This window comes from Chiloscyllium plagiosum, chromosome 22 (genome assembly GCF_004010195.1).
Source record: "Chiloscyllium plagiosum isolate BGI_BamShark_2017 chromosome 22, ASM401019v2, whole genome shotgun sequence".
NCBI lineage: Eukaryota > Metazoa > Chordata > Chondrichthyes > Orectolobiformes > Hemiscylliidae > Chiloscyllium > Chiloscyllium plagiosum.
The window spans coordinates 36,252,660-36,270,392 of record NC_057731.1 but is presented as its reverse complement, the minus strand read 5'-3'; the positions used below and the strand labels follow the sequence as shown (position 1 = coordinate 36,270,392).

The 17,733-nt window shown below is 40.3% G+C and overlaps 1 protein-coding gene across 1 annotated transcript in view; it reads left to right on the top strand.

The window, feature by feature from the left end:
* Positions 1-7,160: 7,160 nt before the first annotated feature.
* afap1l2 (actin filament associated protein 1-like 2) overlaps positions 7,161-17,733 on the top strand; it is a 49,863-nt gene continuing 39,290 nt past the window's right edge. Inside the window, exons 1-4 of the mRNA XM_043713165.1 lie at positions 7,161-7,326; positions 9,446-9,651; positions 11,063-11,242; positions 15,596-15,685. Coding sequence (XP_043569100.1) covers positions 7,161-7,326; positions 9,446-9,651; positions 11,063-11,242; positions 15,596-15,685 — 642 coding nt within the window. The remainder of the gene's footprint in view (positions 7,327-9,445; positions 9,652-11,062; positions 11,243-15,595; positions 15,686-17,733) is intronic.

Genomic DNA, 17,733 nt, shown 5'->3' with positions numbered 1-17,733 from the left:
ATCTAAGGAGCAGGTAGCTCCAGATTGCTCTCACTTGTCCAGGTGCTCAGCATTCTTTCAAAAGTGGTGCCAATGCCAGGGATGACAGTTTATTCTGGGATAACTTGGCAGTGGCGAGTTCTTCCAGTGTGGCGAGTGCTAGACTTGGGCTAGCATCAGATAAGGGCACCATCAAGGCCAATCTGTAGTTAATGAGACATGATTGGAATCATAGTGCAAGAAAATTTGCTAGGCCTGATGAGTGGTCATAAGATCTAGACCACAAGATGGAGTTGCAGATGTAGGTTATTCAGTCAATTGTATCTGGTCCAGAGGGAAGCCCTATATGAAACTTGATAAAGATGATCCTTAAGCAAAATGTCATAGGAATCAGCCCTTTGGTTAATTAGGAAAGATCAATGATGTGGACAGGATTGTTTGTGGCCAGGCGTTATATTTAATGTAGTCGGTTTCAGGATGAGAGTCCAGATACAGTATGTTCCTGTTAGGTAGTCCTCGCATGCTGCCTGACTTGCTGTGCTTTTACAGCACCACTCTCAACTCTAATCTCCAACATTTGCAGTCCTCACTTTTGCCTGGTAGGTGTAGGGAATACTGGATGACTAGAGAAATTGAGGTTTTGATCAAGAATAAGAAGGAAGCATATGTCAGGTATAGACAGCAGAGATTGAGTGAATCCCTTGAAGAGTATAAAGGCAATAGGAGTATACTTAAGAGGGAAATCAGGAGAGCAAAAAGGGGTAATGAGATAACTTTGACAAATAGGGTTAAGGAGAATCCAAAATTATTCTACAAATACATTACGGACAAAATGGTAACTAGGAAGAGAATAGGGCACTTAAAGGTCAGCAAGGCTGCCTATTTGTGGAATCGCAGGAGATAGGGGAGATAATAAACAAGTACTTTGCATCAGTGTTTACTGTGGAGAAGGATATGGAAGATAGAGAATAAATAGTGATATCTTGAAAAATGTCCATATTACAGAGAAGAATACTGAACATCTTAAAATAGATAAAGATGGATAAATTCTTGGGACCTGATCAGGTGTACCCTAGAACTCTGTGGGAAGCTAGGGAAGTGATTGCTGGGCTCCTTACTGAGATATTTGTATCATTGATAGCCACAGGTGAGGTGCCAGAAGACTGGAGGTTGGCTAACATGGTGCCACTATTGAAGAAAGGTGGTAAGGAAAAGCCAGGGAACTATAGACCAGTGAGCCTGATGGAATTTAATTTAGGTAAATGTGAGGTGCTGCATTTTGGAAAGACAAATCAGGGCAGGACTTATACACTTAATGGCAAGGTCCTGGAGAGTATTGCTGAACGAAGAGATCTTGGAGTGGAGGTTCATAGTTCCTTGCATGTGGAGTCACAGGTAGACAGGATAGTGAAGGAGATGTTTGGTCTGCTTGTCTTTATTGGTCAGTGCATTGAGTATAGGAGTTGGGAGATCATGTTACAACTGATGAGGCCACTTTCAGAATATTGCATGCAATTCTGGTCTCCCTGCTATAGAAAGAATGTCATGAAACGTGAAAGGGTTCAGAAAAGATTTATAAGGATGTTGCCAGATTTTACAGTCTGAGCTTTAGGGAGAGGCTGAATAGGCTGGGGCTGTTTTCCCTAGAGCATAGGAGGCTGAGGGGTGACCTTATGAAGGTTTATAAAATCATGAGAGGCATGGATAGAGTAAGAAGACAAAGTTTTTTCCCTGGGGATGGGGAGTCCAGAACTAGAGCGCATAGGTTACATAGGTTTGAGAGAAAAGATTTAAAATGGACCTAAGGGGCAACTTTTTCATGCAAAGATCCCTGTATGGAATGAGCTTCCAGAGGACTTGATGGAGGCTGGTACAATTACAACATTTAAAAGGCATCTGATATATGAATCGGATGGGTTTAGAGGGATCTGGTCCAAATGCTGGCAAATGGGACTACATTTATTTGGGATATGTGGTCAGCATGGATGTGTTGGACCGAAGAGTATGTTTCCATGCTGTACATCTCTATGACTTAATAAGGTTCACGTGCAATTCTCTCTGATTACAGACAGCCTTTCGCCTGTATTGTGTTCTGTGCCTGATAATTGCACTTGTCCCCTGAGGGTCTCATATCCCTCACAAGTAGATTTTGCTCCCTCAGCAGAAGAAACTACTTACTCCACCCACTCCAGTTGTGGTGACAGCCATTTTCTATTTCCAATGCCCCACCCCACCCCACACCATCCCAAATCTTCACGCATCTTTTCTCATTGAACTCCCTGTTACCTCCATATGGGCCTGCACTTTCCCATTTCCTGACCTCATTTTTCTTTAAAACTTCATCTCCTTTCTTATCTCCCGAGCCCCAGGTCTTAGCCATGTTCCCCATCAAAGACAGGGTAGTGGTGACCACTGATGAACCTCCTCTCATATTACCCTGTACTTCTCAGGAGGTTTGCCCGTCACTCGAACTGCCAGTGATAGGAAACAGCAAAGTGGCCAGAAGACACCAAATGAAGTATTTTTTAATTTTGCATTCTGTGTGAAGTCCTTGTGGAATTCTCTTCTGTGCCCAATGAAGAATCCATGGCCCTCATCAGCCTCAGACTACACTCACCATCTCAGGGTCAGCATCTGGATTAAGTTTCCATATGGGGGGGGGGGCATTGTATGGTGACAAAATAAAATAATGTAGAACATTTCAGCTAAAAGCAGTGATAATTTCCGCTGTTTTGTCAGCTCCTCTTCAGTGCATGTGTTGTTTCAGCAGCAGGTTCTCTTGTCTAATGCCAAGGGCATTTCATTGTCCTTTGTGAAAAAGGATGACAGAACAGTTTGGCATCAGGCAGTCCTTTGCTCCTCCTGTAGATGTCGTCGGTGAACAAAAGGTGCCATCAGACTTATTTATTTACAAAATGCACGACGTAGACTTCGTGGACAGGCTGCAATTCCATATTCATGAAAAATCAACAGACGTGGAAAGTCATAATAAATGTGCAGGGAACCACAGTGGAGAAAACCAACAATCAGCAATTTGAAGCAGTTGCCAGTGAAAAGCTTGGCAGCCAACAAACAGCTAGTGATGGCTAAGAAGAAGAAAATAAACCACTGAGATTGCTTGGCTTGTTTTTAGCTGTATCAGCTTTCTTGGTGGACTGCTTAGGTGGGCAGGGCAGTGGCAAATAGAATTGCACCTGGAAACATGTCACTTGGCGATGACTAATAAAGCAACGGATGACACTGAGTGATGATCAGAGGAGTTCTTGGTGTGTACATTCCTGAGGATGGCAGGGTAGGTAGATAAGGTGGTTCAGAAGGCATATGGAATACTCGCCTTTATTTGATATTTTTGAACTAACATGTTCAGAGACGTTATTCCACACCCTGAAGCAGGTGGGTCTTGAACATGGCTCAGAGGCAGGGACACTACCACTAGACCACAAAAGTTCTTAAAGCCAAGGCATAGAATAGATGAGTAGAGTGGTTCTGCTAGAGCTGTATACAATGCTGGTTAGACCATAACTTAAGTGTTGTATGCAGTTCTAGTCACTGCATTATAGTAGGATGTGATTGCAGTAGAGAGGGTGCAGAGGAGATTTACCAGGATGCTGCCTGGGCTGGCGGACTGAGCCATGATACATTAGATTGTTTTCCTAGGAGCAGTGAAGGTTGATAGAAGTCTGTAAGATTATGAGGGGCATTGATAGGGTGGAAAGAAAGACACAATAACCAAGGGCCACAGATTTCAGGTAAGAGGTCGAAGGCTAAGAGGTGAGTTGAGAACCTTTTTCACTCAGAGGTTGCTGGAAGTTTGGAACTCAGCGCCTCAAATGGTTGTTGAGTCAGGGTCTCTGGTAACATTGAAGTAATATTTAAACAATCACTTGAATTTCCATAGTCTCCAGGCTGTAGCCAAAAGCTGAAAAATGGCACTACCTGTTGTGCAATCAAAATTTTGTTTACTGACATTGACTCAATTGACCAAATGGCCTCATGTGCTCGAAGTGTCTATGAATCTAAATGTCAGCAGGCAACTTGCTGTATTCAATTGAGGATTTATTACTGAAAGTAAGGTTTGAATACTCGTGAAGGCATTATCTATTAGTAAGTTTGGAAAATGGTTATAAGTAACCATGCAGTAGAGTTTTCTGCACTTGAAACACCACCAAGAATGTTTTCCATTAGAAATCTGTGACCCCCGAGAAGTTTGAATCTTTAGGTTTCCAATAGCTACAGAGATTTAACAAGATAATGCGGCATTGTTATTGATGTGAATTTAGCTGCATTTTTTAATAATTGACAACAAGGTTGGTGACTCATACTGCATGTCAGGTCTGATGTCTGTCAGTCTGCTGCTTCTTGTCTACCTGTATGTTAATTAAAAACAATCGCTATAAAAATTAATGGAACGCTGACAATAGTTTGACCCATACTAAGGGGCAATAAGATATTACTAAGTAGAAGATTTGTCAAAACTACAGGATATTTGCAATATTAATGATGAACTCAAACCATTGCAAGACATACTATCCTGACAGTTCTGGTCATTTCCCCTTGTCCTCATTTTAACCATCTGCTCCTTTTAAAGCGTCAATGTTCTGCCTTTCTTGGCATAGCTAAGAGGAAGGAAATATTTCCACTGCTGACTGTAACAGCTGCTCGTCCCAATGGCCAGTGGTATACTCACCCGCACAAATTAAAGTGAGAGTTTCAATTTAACTAAGGTACATGGAATCTGTGCCAAATTTACAAGCAGCTATTGAAATAATCAATTTGAAAAAACAGGCCTTCAGGCAGCACATCTGTACATTAAGCATGTTGCTGATTAGCATTAAAGGATAGCGAAGCTGGTGGTTATTGTACTGGAAAAAGTGATTTTGGGGAGGTGATGTTTCACTGTATTACCCTAATCTTTGCACAGTCTGTTGTGTTCAGATTGATTTGTGACTACTCAAAATGTATTGTTCCCCTTACAGAGCACACAGTTTGAGGTAACAACTTGACAGTTCTGTTGGAGAGAAAATTCTGATGTAATTTTAGAAAATATTGAGGTTTTCCAACTGCTACCATCCTAGATCAGACAGTCATATTTACTTTATGATCTGGCTTGGACCCAGCAACCTTTATTTTTAAGCTATGATAAAGTGTAAGATCCAATGGCCTTGCTAAGAGAATAATTACACAACATTCCACAGTTTTGAGTAAAGAACAATGGATGTTACAATACAACTTTAGAACAGTGTTACAATTTGCAACATAAGCAATTATTTCTAACACACAGAATTAACATGTGGTAAATATGGGTAATAGACCGCGATTAAGCACCCCACAGAGCACATCAAATAGCAAGCACGATCAAAACCAATCCCACAGATTTCTCAGCAATTCTCCCCAGATGTTAATGCCAAGGTGAGTCATTAAATCACTTAATACTTCGCAAAGGGTCACAATTATTCACCTTTGCTGATCTGGCCTTGAAACTCCTTAAAGAGCCACTCCATCATTGGTGACTCCTGTTCTGGTCAATCACCTGTCTTCCCTGTGTTTACTCCAGAAACTATGCTCCCTCACAGGCATAACTGCAGTTTTCCATGACTTCACCAAGCCAGCACTAGTCCTGAATTATTCGAAGCTCTCATTCATTCAGTTGCATCCAGCAAAGATTGTTAGCATTTCAGCACCCCCTCCACCTCCCCACTCTCAGCTGCATTGAACTATTAGTGGTGTATAGATGCTTCTGAACTCCCAAAGCTCCCAGACCTTTCCTGAGTGCTCACTTATCAGAGCTTTCAATCGTTGTTGGACTTTCCTGAGCCCTTGCCACACAAAACCAATGTCATTTAGCAGCACAGTCAACAATAGTACCTCTTAGCATGGATTCTCTATCTCTGTCTGCCTCTTCAACTAACTGGCAATCTCACTGAAAATAACATAAAGGCTGTCAGGTGCTGAGGTGGAAAATGGTATGTTTTTCCCTGAGCTGCTCACAATGTGGTCTCCGTTACATCAATGAGACCAAAGGCAGACTGAGGAACCACATTGTGGATCGCCTCTGCTATGTCCAGGGGAATCACCCTGATCTTCAGGTTGCTTGCCATTTCAATAAATTCCCTTGTTCTTATGCTACCATTTCTGCCCTGGGCCTACTGCAATGCTCCAACAAAGCACAACGCAATCTCAGGGAACAACATCTCATTTTCTTGAGGAATCTATATTGAGTTACTGTGTACTAGAAAGCCTGATCATATGTCCACCATTTCCCTTGCATTCTGTCCACTGCACCCCCACACCCCCGCCCCACAGCCTTATCTTGTTTACTTTGCTCACAGTTGAGGTAACTTATTTATTTTCCCTTTATCACTTTAATTTGCATCCATTTCACTTCTCTATTTCTCTTTCACCACAATTAACAACTCCCTTGTCTTTGCACTGGCCTGTACACCAGCTGTTCCCTTTGCCCCTTCTTTGCCTCTGTCAAAAGTATCAAAAACACATTTTCCAGCCCTTTTAGTTCTCCAGAAGAGTTTTACAGAACTGGAAATGTTAACTCTGTTTCTCTCTATACCAGACATGCTGAGTTTCTCCAGCACTTTCTGGGTTTGCTTTCATATGACAGCCTCATCTCCTGTATCCTTTGAATTACTCTTCAATGAACCCATAACTGTCTTGAACCATCTATTGAAAAGCTTGCAACTGATCCCTCCCTTATTCATGGTTGAAATTGAACATTAGTGACATTTTGGGACTGAATGTACCCTGAAGGAATTAGATTTCATCACACAACATAAATAATTCGTACAGCACAGCCAAGTGGCAGTAAAGCAGTCTCTTTTACCTCAGCACATTGTAAATTGTCTTTTCCATTGGCTGTCCTGTCGTAGATAGTTAGCATTTTCAATTTTTCAGGATTTTTTTCTCTTTTTCTGCTGTGCATTTATGGAGCTAGAATCAGACAGCATAGACTGTACAATATACAAGACAAAAAGTCATCATAGTCCCACTCTCTCATGAGCAAGAGACAATCATTGGTATTTTAACCTGAGGGTCACCACACCTCAGGTAAGGGTCAAAGTTGAGAAGGAGAGTCCTTCATGGCAACCTCAGCCTATGTGGGAATTGAACCCACACTGTTGGCATTACTCTTCATTACAGCCACCCAGTCAACTGAGCTAACTGACAATATGCACATAAAGAAGAATGGGATATCTAAGATCACAAGACTCCGATATTTAGGATTTGTTTTGTTTCATCTGCAGATACCAGACAGAGAGCCATTTCCTTTGTCCAGACCAGATGCTATTGAAGGCCACTATGAGGAAGCTGAACCATATGACACCGTCAATAATGGTATGCCATGATATTATAAACTTCACACCAGACACTGGAATATATATGTATCTAAATAAGACTATTTCACGGGGAAATGTTTGTTTACATGTAACAATTAGCTTTCAGAAAATGTTGTAGTTTGAAAATAAATTGAGGGAGGCTTATAAAATTGAGGGGGCCTTATAATGCAATGGTATTGTCCCTACCTCTGAGTCAGAATGTTTGAATTAAAGTTCCACCTGCCATAGAAATGCCTCAATACATCCAAAAAGTTTATTTAATAGATTTTTTTTACAATATATTGATGAATGTTTTTGCATAAGCTTGTTGCATTTTTAAGAACAATGGAGATAGTGCTTCCTTCTCATCTGAAATTCAGAAATTTTCAGCAGAATTTGAAAGAATATTTTGGCCCTTTCACCGCACTCCCAGCCCTTGGGTAGAAGTGGATTAAAAGATCTGTAAGTTAGGCTTGGATGTGGGATACATAATGACAGGATTGCAGCTGCCTTTGCAAGAAACTGATAATGCCCTCACCTCTTACCGTGTCTATGGCATAAAGAGTCAGAATGTCTAATGCAGGGGTTTGCATTGCCCCCAGCACAGTGTCAGGCCAGGGATAGAATTGCTCAGACCAGGTATAAAGTAGCAGAAAAGGGTGCAACGTCGAGTTTCCTGGTCATGATTGTGGACTGGACCCCCAAAAGAGTAATTTGTTTTTGCTTTAAATTAGCTCCTGGGTGCAACTGGCCACCCCCTCAAGCAAAACCAACTAACTGCTTAGAGCTAAGTGTCTAAGACCATTCCAATATCAGACAAAATCTTGGCAAAGTCAATGGAAGAGATCCTAGATGGGTGTAACTAAGCATATGGTGATATATGTTCTCCCCTTTTGTGCTCAGCTATCCTATTTGTATATGACTGAATACCATTTCAAATCAGTAATTCCATCTTTCCTGTCAAGAACATTGGTTTTACTAGGTTGCTTTGCTAGTTTAGTGCAGGACTTGAGCATTGTTGGAAAGATACACATTTTGTTGAACTCTGAATCTTCCACTCATCAGGGTTCTTGATGAAGGACTTATGCCTGAAACATCGATTCTCCTGTCTTCGGATGCTGCCTGACTTGCTGTGCTTTTCCAGCATCACACTCTCGACTCTGATCTCCAGCATCTGTAGTCCTCACTTTCTCTTAGGAAATAACAATGTAGAGGAAATAACAAAGCAAAATGTTGTGCCCCTTTACATTGGTAATCTTGCAAATCATCGTGATGAGTTGAGATGAAAGTTTTCAATAAATGCTTCTTTTCAGCAAAATTCATATTATTTTTAGCTTATAAGAAATGAATATCTTTTAAATCCTCCATAGTTAAGAAATAGGAAGGATAGGCTGTTAGGACTGGTTCAGCAGAATTACTTTGCTCTTGATGAGTTCAAAGGAAAGAAGCCTTGCATTTAGATCACATTTTTCATGAATACCAGATGTCTCAAAGCACTTTATAGTTAATGATATCCTTTGAAGTACTGTCCTATAGGAAACTACTGAAGTGTTATAACATAAGAAATACAGCATTGTTTGCACCCAGAAAAATACCCATAAACAGCAAGAGAGAATAATCAGGTGATTTTTTTTCTCAGAATTTGGTTGAACAATACATTTGATCAAGAATTGGGGAAAAAATGCCCTGCTGTTCTTTGCAATAGAATCTGGGATCTTTTAAGTCTCATCCAAAAGACAGTACCTCCAAACACTGCAGAATTCCTCAGCGATGATTTTTCAACTCAACTCCTGAACTTGGGGCTTTTTAACTTGGAGGTGAGAGTTCTGCCGACTAAACTGTGGCTGATCCCCTCAGAAAATTAAAGAACAAGGAAAGATTGTGAAATAGGTTTCGCTTATAGGCTGAAAGTAGTACTAAATAGAATCTTAAACTGACGTGCATTATTTTTGCAGAGTGCTGTTTATTGGTAATGCTTTTCGTGGGAAGTAGAAAGGGAATTATTTGATAAGTTTGTTTGAATGAGCATACAATTCAGGTAGTCTACTCTTGCACAGTTTGAAAAAAAGTACAGTATTGCACTAAAATATGATTATGTGATAATGACTGTTAAAACTTCAATGCTTTGTTCACTACAGATGAAGTTGATGCTGTCAGTAGCTCTTATGAATCCTATGATGAGGATGAGAACACCAAGGGGAAATCCATGACTCATCAGTGGCCATCTCCAGAGGCCTCCATTGAATTGATGAAAGATGCTAGAATTTGTGCTTTCCTCTGGCGAAAGAAGTGGCTGGGCCAATGGGCCAAACAACTTTGTGTCATAAAAGACTGCAAGCTTCTGGTAAATTAGCTGCCTGGATGAAAGTGGCAAAGTTTTGTTGTTGACTCTTCAAAATATTTTTAAAAATCAACCTTCCCAAGGAAGACCGCAAAAATCAATGAAATCCCAAATAATGGCACAAGTCTTTCTCATATTTAATATTTGTATATCAGTAGTTTATTAGAATGGCAGCATTTTTCACATTGGGGAGATAAATAAATTATCTTGGAGTAAGAACATTTTATAAAACACAAGTTCATGTTTTCCAGACCAGAGAGTGGAAGATAAAATTTCCAAACATTCAGAATAGATACCATATTAACAAAGTTGGGATCCATTAATCTAATGGATTAATAGCCTTTATGACCAACAGCCAGAAGTAACTGTTGTTGGTATTAATTTCTGTGGCATTTTCTGTCCACTATTTGAATGCAAGCATTGATTTGTTTGTTTTAAGTGATTTATTGCTCAGTGATACTATTGCTGCCTCTGGGATGGAGAACTATTGGTTCAAGCCTCTTTCTCTGGTGAGCAGGGAAAAGAGTTCCTGACCCTGAATCCTGGGTTGACAACCAGTGGAAAGCTCCTGTCAGATGAGATCAAAGTGGTGACTCCCTGTTGTTCCCAGCCAGAACTTCCTGTAAGGACCATGTTAATTAGGTTAACAATCTGTTTGTGCAAGATGGGATTTGAGAAATAACCTACATGCTGGTAAAGCAGCTTTTCTGACATTAAAATCACCAACAGTAAATTCCAGCCTATGTTGTGTTCTTACTTCCAAATGTTCCATGTACCAAGCACTTATTGTCAAATAGAAGCTGGTATGCGGCAGTACGATAGCTCGATGGTTAGCACTGCTGCCTCACAGCACCAGGGACCCAGGTTGATTCCAATCTCAGGTGACTGTCTGTGTGAAGTTTGCACATTCTCCCCGTGTCTGCATGGGTTTCCTCTGGGTGCTCCGGTTTCCTCCCACAATCCAAAGAAGTGCAGATTAGGTAAATTAGCCATACTAAATTTCCCAGAGTGTTCAGGGAAGTGTAGGTTAGGTACATTAGTCAGGGGTAAATATAGGGTAGGGGAATGGGTCTAGGTGGGTTACTTTTAGGAGGGTCAGTGTGGACTTGTTGGGCCAAATGGCCTGTTTCCACACTGTAGGGATTCTATGTTTCTTTCTATGATTCTATGATTGTTACCATAATCAGATAACACCAGCAATTCCAACACTGGCTATTTCTATACAAATGCAGTATGATTTCAATATGATCTTCATTTCAGATTCCATTTACTATCCTATACATTTCAGTTTGGATCACTCTTTATGCTCTGTTAAGTCTCACCCTCTTCCCCTATATTAAATTATAGCAAGTGAAAATTTAAAGCTTTTGTAATGATCAATATTGATTGTGGGGTTTTTCTCTCCTCCTGGCAGTGCTACAAGAGCTCAAAGGACCAGAATCCTCAACTGGACGTGAGTCTGATTGGCAGCACGGTTATCTATAAAGAGAAGCAAGTGAAAAAGAAGGAACATACACTGAAGATCACACCAGTAAATTCAGATGTCATAGTATTGGGTCTTCAAAGCAAGGATCAGGCAGAGCAGTGGTTAAAGGTACTGTACAATAGCTGTTACAATTTCACTGGGACAATGTACATTCAGAGAAGGTAGAGAGTAGGATCAGTGAGGATAACTGAAAGGTCAAGAAATCATAACACCAAAAAGGGCCATTTTATTTCCTGCTGTGCTGAAAATCTAGTCATAATTTGAAAGCAGGTACAAAGCAATGACTAGTGTAGGAATTTTGCATGAAAAGCTGTGTAAAATAGGGTGTAGGGCCTTATTTTGGCAGATGGATCAATAGAAAATCAGAAAATATTGAAGAGATTTAGTATACAAAAGCTTGTAACTCACGTACGATCAACATTCTGCATGTTTCACTTGATTTTGTCAATGTTATTCCTAGATTGGACGGAAACATCAGGAAATTCTAAGCCATTGTAGAGTTGTATATTTTTGTAAACCAGGAAAGAAACAACTGAGTGTTTTGTAAATGGGAGCCAGTCTGCTGAAGTATAGTTCTGAGTAGTGGGTGGTAGACATCCTATACTTCACCAGGATTGATCTTATAGAAGCATTGATAGGAGTTTGAACCATGTGTCACCAACAATGTAACTTGTGATGCTGCTCATAGTTCAGTAATTTGCTTTTCATTTCTTCAGCAACCTTAATGTGCAGCATTTATTCTTTAATGCAGTCATTTTATTCTAATTAGATTTTCTTAAAAAGGCTTGATCTACTTTAACTTTCAACATACAAAAATCACCAAGAAAAGTTTGAGATATTACGGGTGACTTGGTGACCCCACAAACCAGTGTGGGTGGCTGCAGGACCATGTACCAAGAATTCATTATTACAGATTATGACTCCCAGTGTTTCAGGAACTTGGGTACACTGAAGCCTTGTCTAGGTTCAGTGTCTTCTTTGTCAGTTGCAGTTCATTGAAATAACAGATCAAAGGAATGCAATGCTTTGAACGAAGAAATCAAAAACCATTACTTACAGCTATCTATTAGAAAAAGGAAAACTGCTAAAACTTAGACAAACCCATTTCCTTTGTAAAAACCATGATTTTTAAAAAACTAGTTTTGTGACTCACTTGGAATTTTTCCTTCCTTGTTATCACAGATGCCAGAAAACCATTGTTGGTCTTCTGTGAACTGTTGCTGCGATAACGAATTAGTGGTATTTTGCACATAATACAATGGGATCCTTAGAAAGTTGGACATTATAGTTGCAAAATAATGAGAATAACACCTGCTAATTGCTGCAAGAAATGCCAAATTTAGGATTTCTTTTAAAAATCACCTATAAGATGCTTAAGTGCTCTTAGGATAATATACTATACAGAGTTTATGCTCTGGTACACGTTTTATAGGACTATATTTTCAGGTAAATACAATGACAGTCAGACCTGGTTAGAGATTACACAGTAATATTACACTAGGGTGATGCATGATTGATGTTTGAGCCAAAGTTATTCCTGATGATGTGGTTCTTTGAGTTGTGAGAGAGGGGTTTAGAAAACAATGGCAAAAGATTCTTGTGTCTAGGCCCTATCCCCTTAACAATTAGACTTGTCGCTGGTTTGCTTGTTGAATCTCATATCTCCTAGTGTTCCACCAGCTCTACATGATTAATATGTTCAATGTGTGGGGAGAGTGGATGATTATTTTTATCGTGTTAGATTACAGCAGAAGGGGAAGCACATTGTCACAAGCAGAACTATATTATTGCTTCTATGTTAATGATTCTCCATTGGATTATTATTGAAATGCTGTCCTCACCACTTGGCAGTTGCATGGTGTCCATTCTTTGTGGCATTCATCAATTGGAATCCAAGTTAAAATTAGCCAATTTGTCTTACATTAGTAATCTTCCCAACATCGCTTTAGATTGATAGTTTAAGGAGAATTTAAAGCTGGACTTTAAACTTGGTACCATGCCAACCCACCTCTCCTGTCATGTGATTCCTTGAGAAGAGCCTGCTGACATAATTAATGAGCTGAGGAACAGATGGTTGCATGAGAAAAATCACTCCGAGCTGGAATTAAAAATCTAACAATGGTCATGAAACCATTAGCTGTCATAAAAACCCATCAGATTCACTAATGCTGTTTAGGGAAGAAAATCTGCCATCTTGGCTTTGTCTAGTCAACATATGACTCTAGACCTACTGCAATGTGATTGACTCTTAACTGCACTTGGAAATGGCCCAGTTGTATCAATCGATTAAGATATTTCAAAAAAGGAAACAAACTAGATGGCAACAACCCAAGCACCAGAAACAACTTTAGCAAACTCTGCCCTGTCAACTGTAGAAAATCCTCCTTTCCAACATCTGGGGATTGGTGCCAAAATTGGGAGGGCTGTCGCACAGACTAGTCAAGCAACACCTTGACATAGTCACACTCACAGAATCATACCTTACACACAATGTTCCAGACAATATCATCAGTATCCCCTCATTCCTGATGAAGGACTTTTGCCCAATACGTCAATTTTCTTGCTCCTCGGATGCTGCCTGACCTGCTGTGCTTTTCTAATCTTGACTCTAATCTCCAGCATCAGCGGTACCCATTTCTGCCTGGCATCCCTGGATATGCTTTGACCCATTGACAGACCCAGCAGAAGTGGTATATAGTTAGGAGGGAGTTCCCTGGGAGCCCTGAAAATTGCCTCCAGATGTCATGAAGTCTTATGACACATTATGGGTAAAGAAACCTCCTGCTCATTACCACATACCAACATCATTGCTCCCCTGGCTGATGAACTCCACAGAGAAAGTACAGAGGGCGGCAAGGTGATGAATGCATTCTGTGTGCCGTTCAATGTCTATCGCCAAGAGTGGCTCAGCAGGATCACTGCTGACCAAGCTGGTCAAGTGCTAAAGGACATTGCTGTTATACTGGCACTGTAACAAGTGATGAGGGAATCAACAAGAGGGAAACATTTGACCTCATCATCACAAATCTACCTGCAACAGATGCACCTGTCCATGACAGTGTCAAAAAAAGTGACTACTGCACAGTCCTTGTGGAGATGAAGTCCCACCTTCACATTGAGAATACCCTCCATTACGTTGTCTGATAGTATCACTGTGTTAAATAGAGTCATAGAGATGTACAGCATGGAAACAGACCCTTCGATCCAACCCGTCCATGCCAACCAGATATCCCAACCCAGTCTAATCCCACCTGCCAGCACCCAGCCCATGTCCCTCCAAACACTTCCTATTCATATACCCATCCAAATGCCTCTTAAATGTTGCAATTGTACCAGCCTCCACCACAGACTTTGATCTAGCAACTTAAGACTGGACATCCATGAGAATAGCAGCAACAGAATTGTACTCAAACACAATCTGGAGCCTCATGGCCTGGCATATCCCCCACTCTAGTAGGACCACCAAACCCGATGATCAACCATGGTTCAATGAAGAGTGCAGGAGAGCATGCCAGGAGGCACACCTAAAAATGAGGGCAATCTGGTGAAGCTACACATCAGGACTATTTGTAGCCAAACAGCTTAAGCTGCAAGTGATAGACAGAGCAAAGCAATTCCCCAACCAATGAATCATATCTAAGTTCTGCAGTCCTACCACATCCAGTCATGAATGCTGGTCGACCAGTAACAACTCACGGGAGCAGGAGCTTCCACAAATATCCTGATCCTCAATCAAGGAGGAGTCCAAGATATCAGTGCAAAAGGTAAGACTGAAGCATTCGCAAATATTTCAGCCAGAAATGCCCAGTGGATGATCCACCTCAGCGTCTTCCATAGATTGACTATTATTATAGATAATGTTATAGATATGAACCTCTTTTCCTGCCAATACAATGAGAGTGAGTGTATACTGTATTTGTATGGTATGTGCAATTTTGCTTTGAATACCTTGACAGTCTAGTGGAGTAGGTAATGTCTTAATACACTGGCAATAATACTTGAAAAATATTCTATGACAGGTACCTTTTGTTGATCTCACAGGGTGTAAAATTTCTAGCTGCTCTGGCATAATAAATGATGGCTGTAGCCTCACATTTGGTATTGAGCTTCAGTTTCACAAATGCCTAATCTTAAAATGATTACAATATTGCAGAGGAAAGAAATTGCCCTGGAACAATCTACTGCATGTAATTTTCCTTCAGTATATCATTAAATGTCTGTCTGAATCAATTGCTGTTCTGAGTGTGCAAAATTAGTTAAGTTGATCTATAGGAGGAGAAATAATTTGCATCAAGCCAAAAATTATAGATTTATTATCACAAGTAACATTACTTGACCTGGTAATGGTGACAGACAGGCCTTGATTGTGTACAGATTTGTGAATATTTTAGCGAGATTTCTCTGAGATTTTATTTTAAAATTTGAACAGTCCTTTTGTTTTTCATACATTTTTCACTGTAGGTAATTAATGAGATCAGCAACATCCAAGGTGATGGCTTTACTGATGGAAATCATGTAGCCATTGATCATTTCCGTATTCATGGTCAACGGGTGAGTCACTACTTTCTGAGTACTAGATACAGTTAAGATTCTCATTCACTATGCATTGTTCTTATTTTATTCCCTGTTTTTGTTGTGAGCCAAGCCTCAAAAGAGAAAATGCCATTCTCCAAATCTTTGTACTGTAATAAAGTGTTGTTTCCCCTGTGAACTGACAGCAAAGTGGATTCCAAGCTGAAAGAGTCGCACAGAATGACCATGACAAATTGACCTTCCTCAACATGCAATATAATTGAATTGTGATGTTAGCTAATCTATATGAGATCTGGCTATATCCTAACATACTTGTGCTGTAATGCAGTGTTTGAGTGAGAACAATTAATCTTTTGGTTGGCACTCAATTCTGAGAAGAAAACTGGGGAGACAAAAGCCATTGTTTTGTTAAAGCAATGTGCTTGTTTTAGTTGAGTTCTTCTATTTCCTATATAAGCTCAGGTCAGACCTAAAGGCTTCTTTAATGGAGTTTATTAACAATATATACACGATGATATGGCAGAGCAGAGTTCCCTTCTCTGAGCTACTCTTGTTCCAACCTTCCAGCAGAGTCACTATCACATGACTACAGAGGTTAGAGTTACATCATAACATACCAAGATGCTTATCTGCATATTTATTAAACCATATCTGGACACAGTCTTCATCATCTTCCACCCATTGGCTAACGGATAGAGTACAGGAGGTTATGGCCCCACAAAAGCCTACTCACCAACAACTAGTTGTGGATCGGCATGCATTTGATTCTTATCAGTTTTCTCAACTTATGTAAAATGTTCTCTTCCACTGAAAACAGCTGAATAAAATCTAATGAAAAGCATTTCCATTCACGTCAGAGACTTTAGATGGGATTTTAACTGGAAGGAGCAATTGGGCGGATGCACAGTGACACTTGTGGTTGATAATGAAGTATTTGGGTGACAGGGGATTATCTCCCAGAGATGATAAGGAGGCCATTTCTAGAGGGCCTAGTGAGGAGGCCAACCTTTTCATTGTGCTCCTCCAGGCTCCATAAGGAAAATAAGGAAAAAAAACTAACATTAGGTGAACTGTGATCAAAAGTGTTGTTACCTGAACAATTTGTCAGATTAGCAAGTGGTTGAGTTTACAGATTTGGAAAGTCTGCAGTCTTTTTTTCTAAAACATCTGTTTTGAGTGAAGCAGTTATATACACCCTTTCTCAGCTATTTAACTAAAAGCAAGTTCTCCTGTGAGCTCTCTCAGTTATTTATATAAAATCTTTTGCTTTCCATTAAATTCAGAATCTGATGCTTAAGTCTTTACCGTAGGTTAAACTTGGAATCTGCTTATTGTATATTCGTCTACTGCCAGCAGAACAGGGACAATAGAAAAAGAGAGTGAGTGGGACACGGTTCTTTTTTTCTCCTTTGTGTAACCTTATCCTAACTGAGAAGCACTTTTCCACCACAGTCTGCACTACATCCATTAAGGTTTCAGAAGAAGTATGTTTAGGAAGGCTATGGTTCATTAGGATGCTGTAGAAGAAACTCAGTCTCTCAAATATAATGCAAAGAACTGACTAACTTCTGAATAGTAGATTTCATCTCCCAAAATGTTCTTACCATGAACATATTTATTTATAGAAAGTGCTTCTCCTTACCATTGTAACTTCGGCGCTGTGTTGTTTATAAATCTCCCTTTGTATTGCATCAGCGTGATAGCTGAAAGCTGGCGATGCCAGTTGTATGTGGCTACACCACAGTATCAGAAACATTAGGGTGGCTTCTAATAGCAGACACATCAATAGGCTATATTGTCATTGAAATGTAGAAGCAGCCTAGTATCTGTCCTAACAACTAAGGATCAGGCATGCAAGGAGGCACACAAAAGACAGCATTCCAGAGACTGTCACCAGTCACAACCCTAGTGCTAGGCTGAGCTGCAATTGATCTATACAGTGGGCACTACTGAAGTGTCAATTAGATCCGTGGGCGGCACGGTGGCACTGTGGTTAGCACTGCTGCCTCGCAGCACCAGAGACCCGGGTTTATTTCCTGCCTCAGGCGACTGACTGTGTGGAGTTT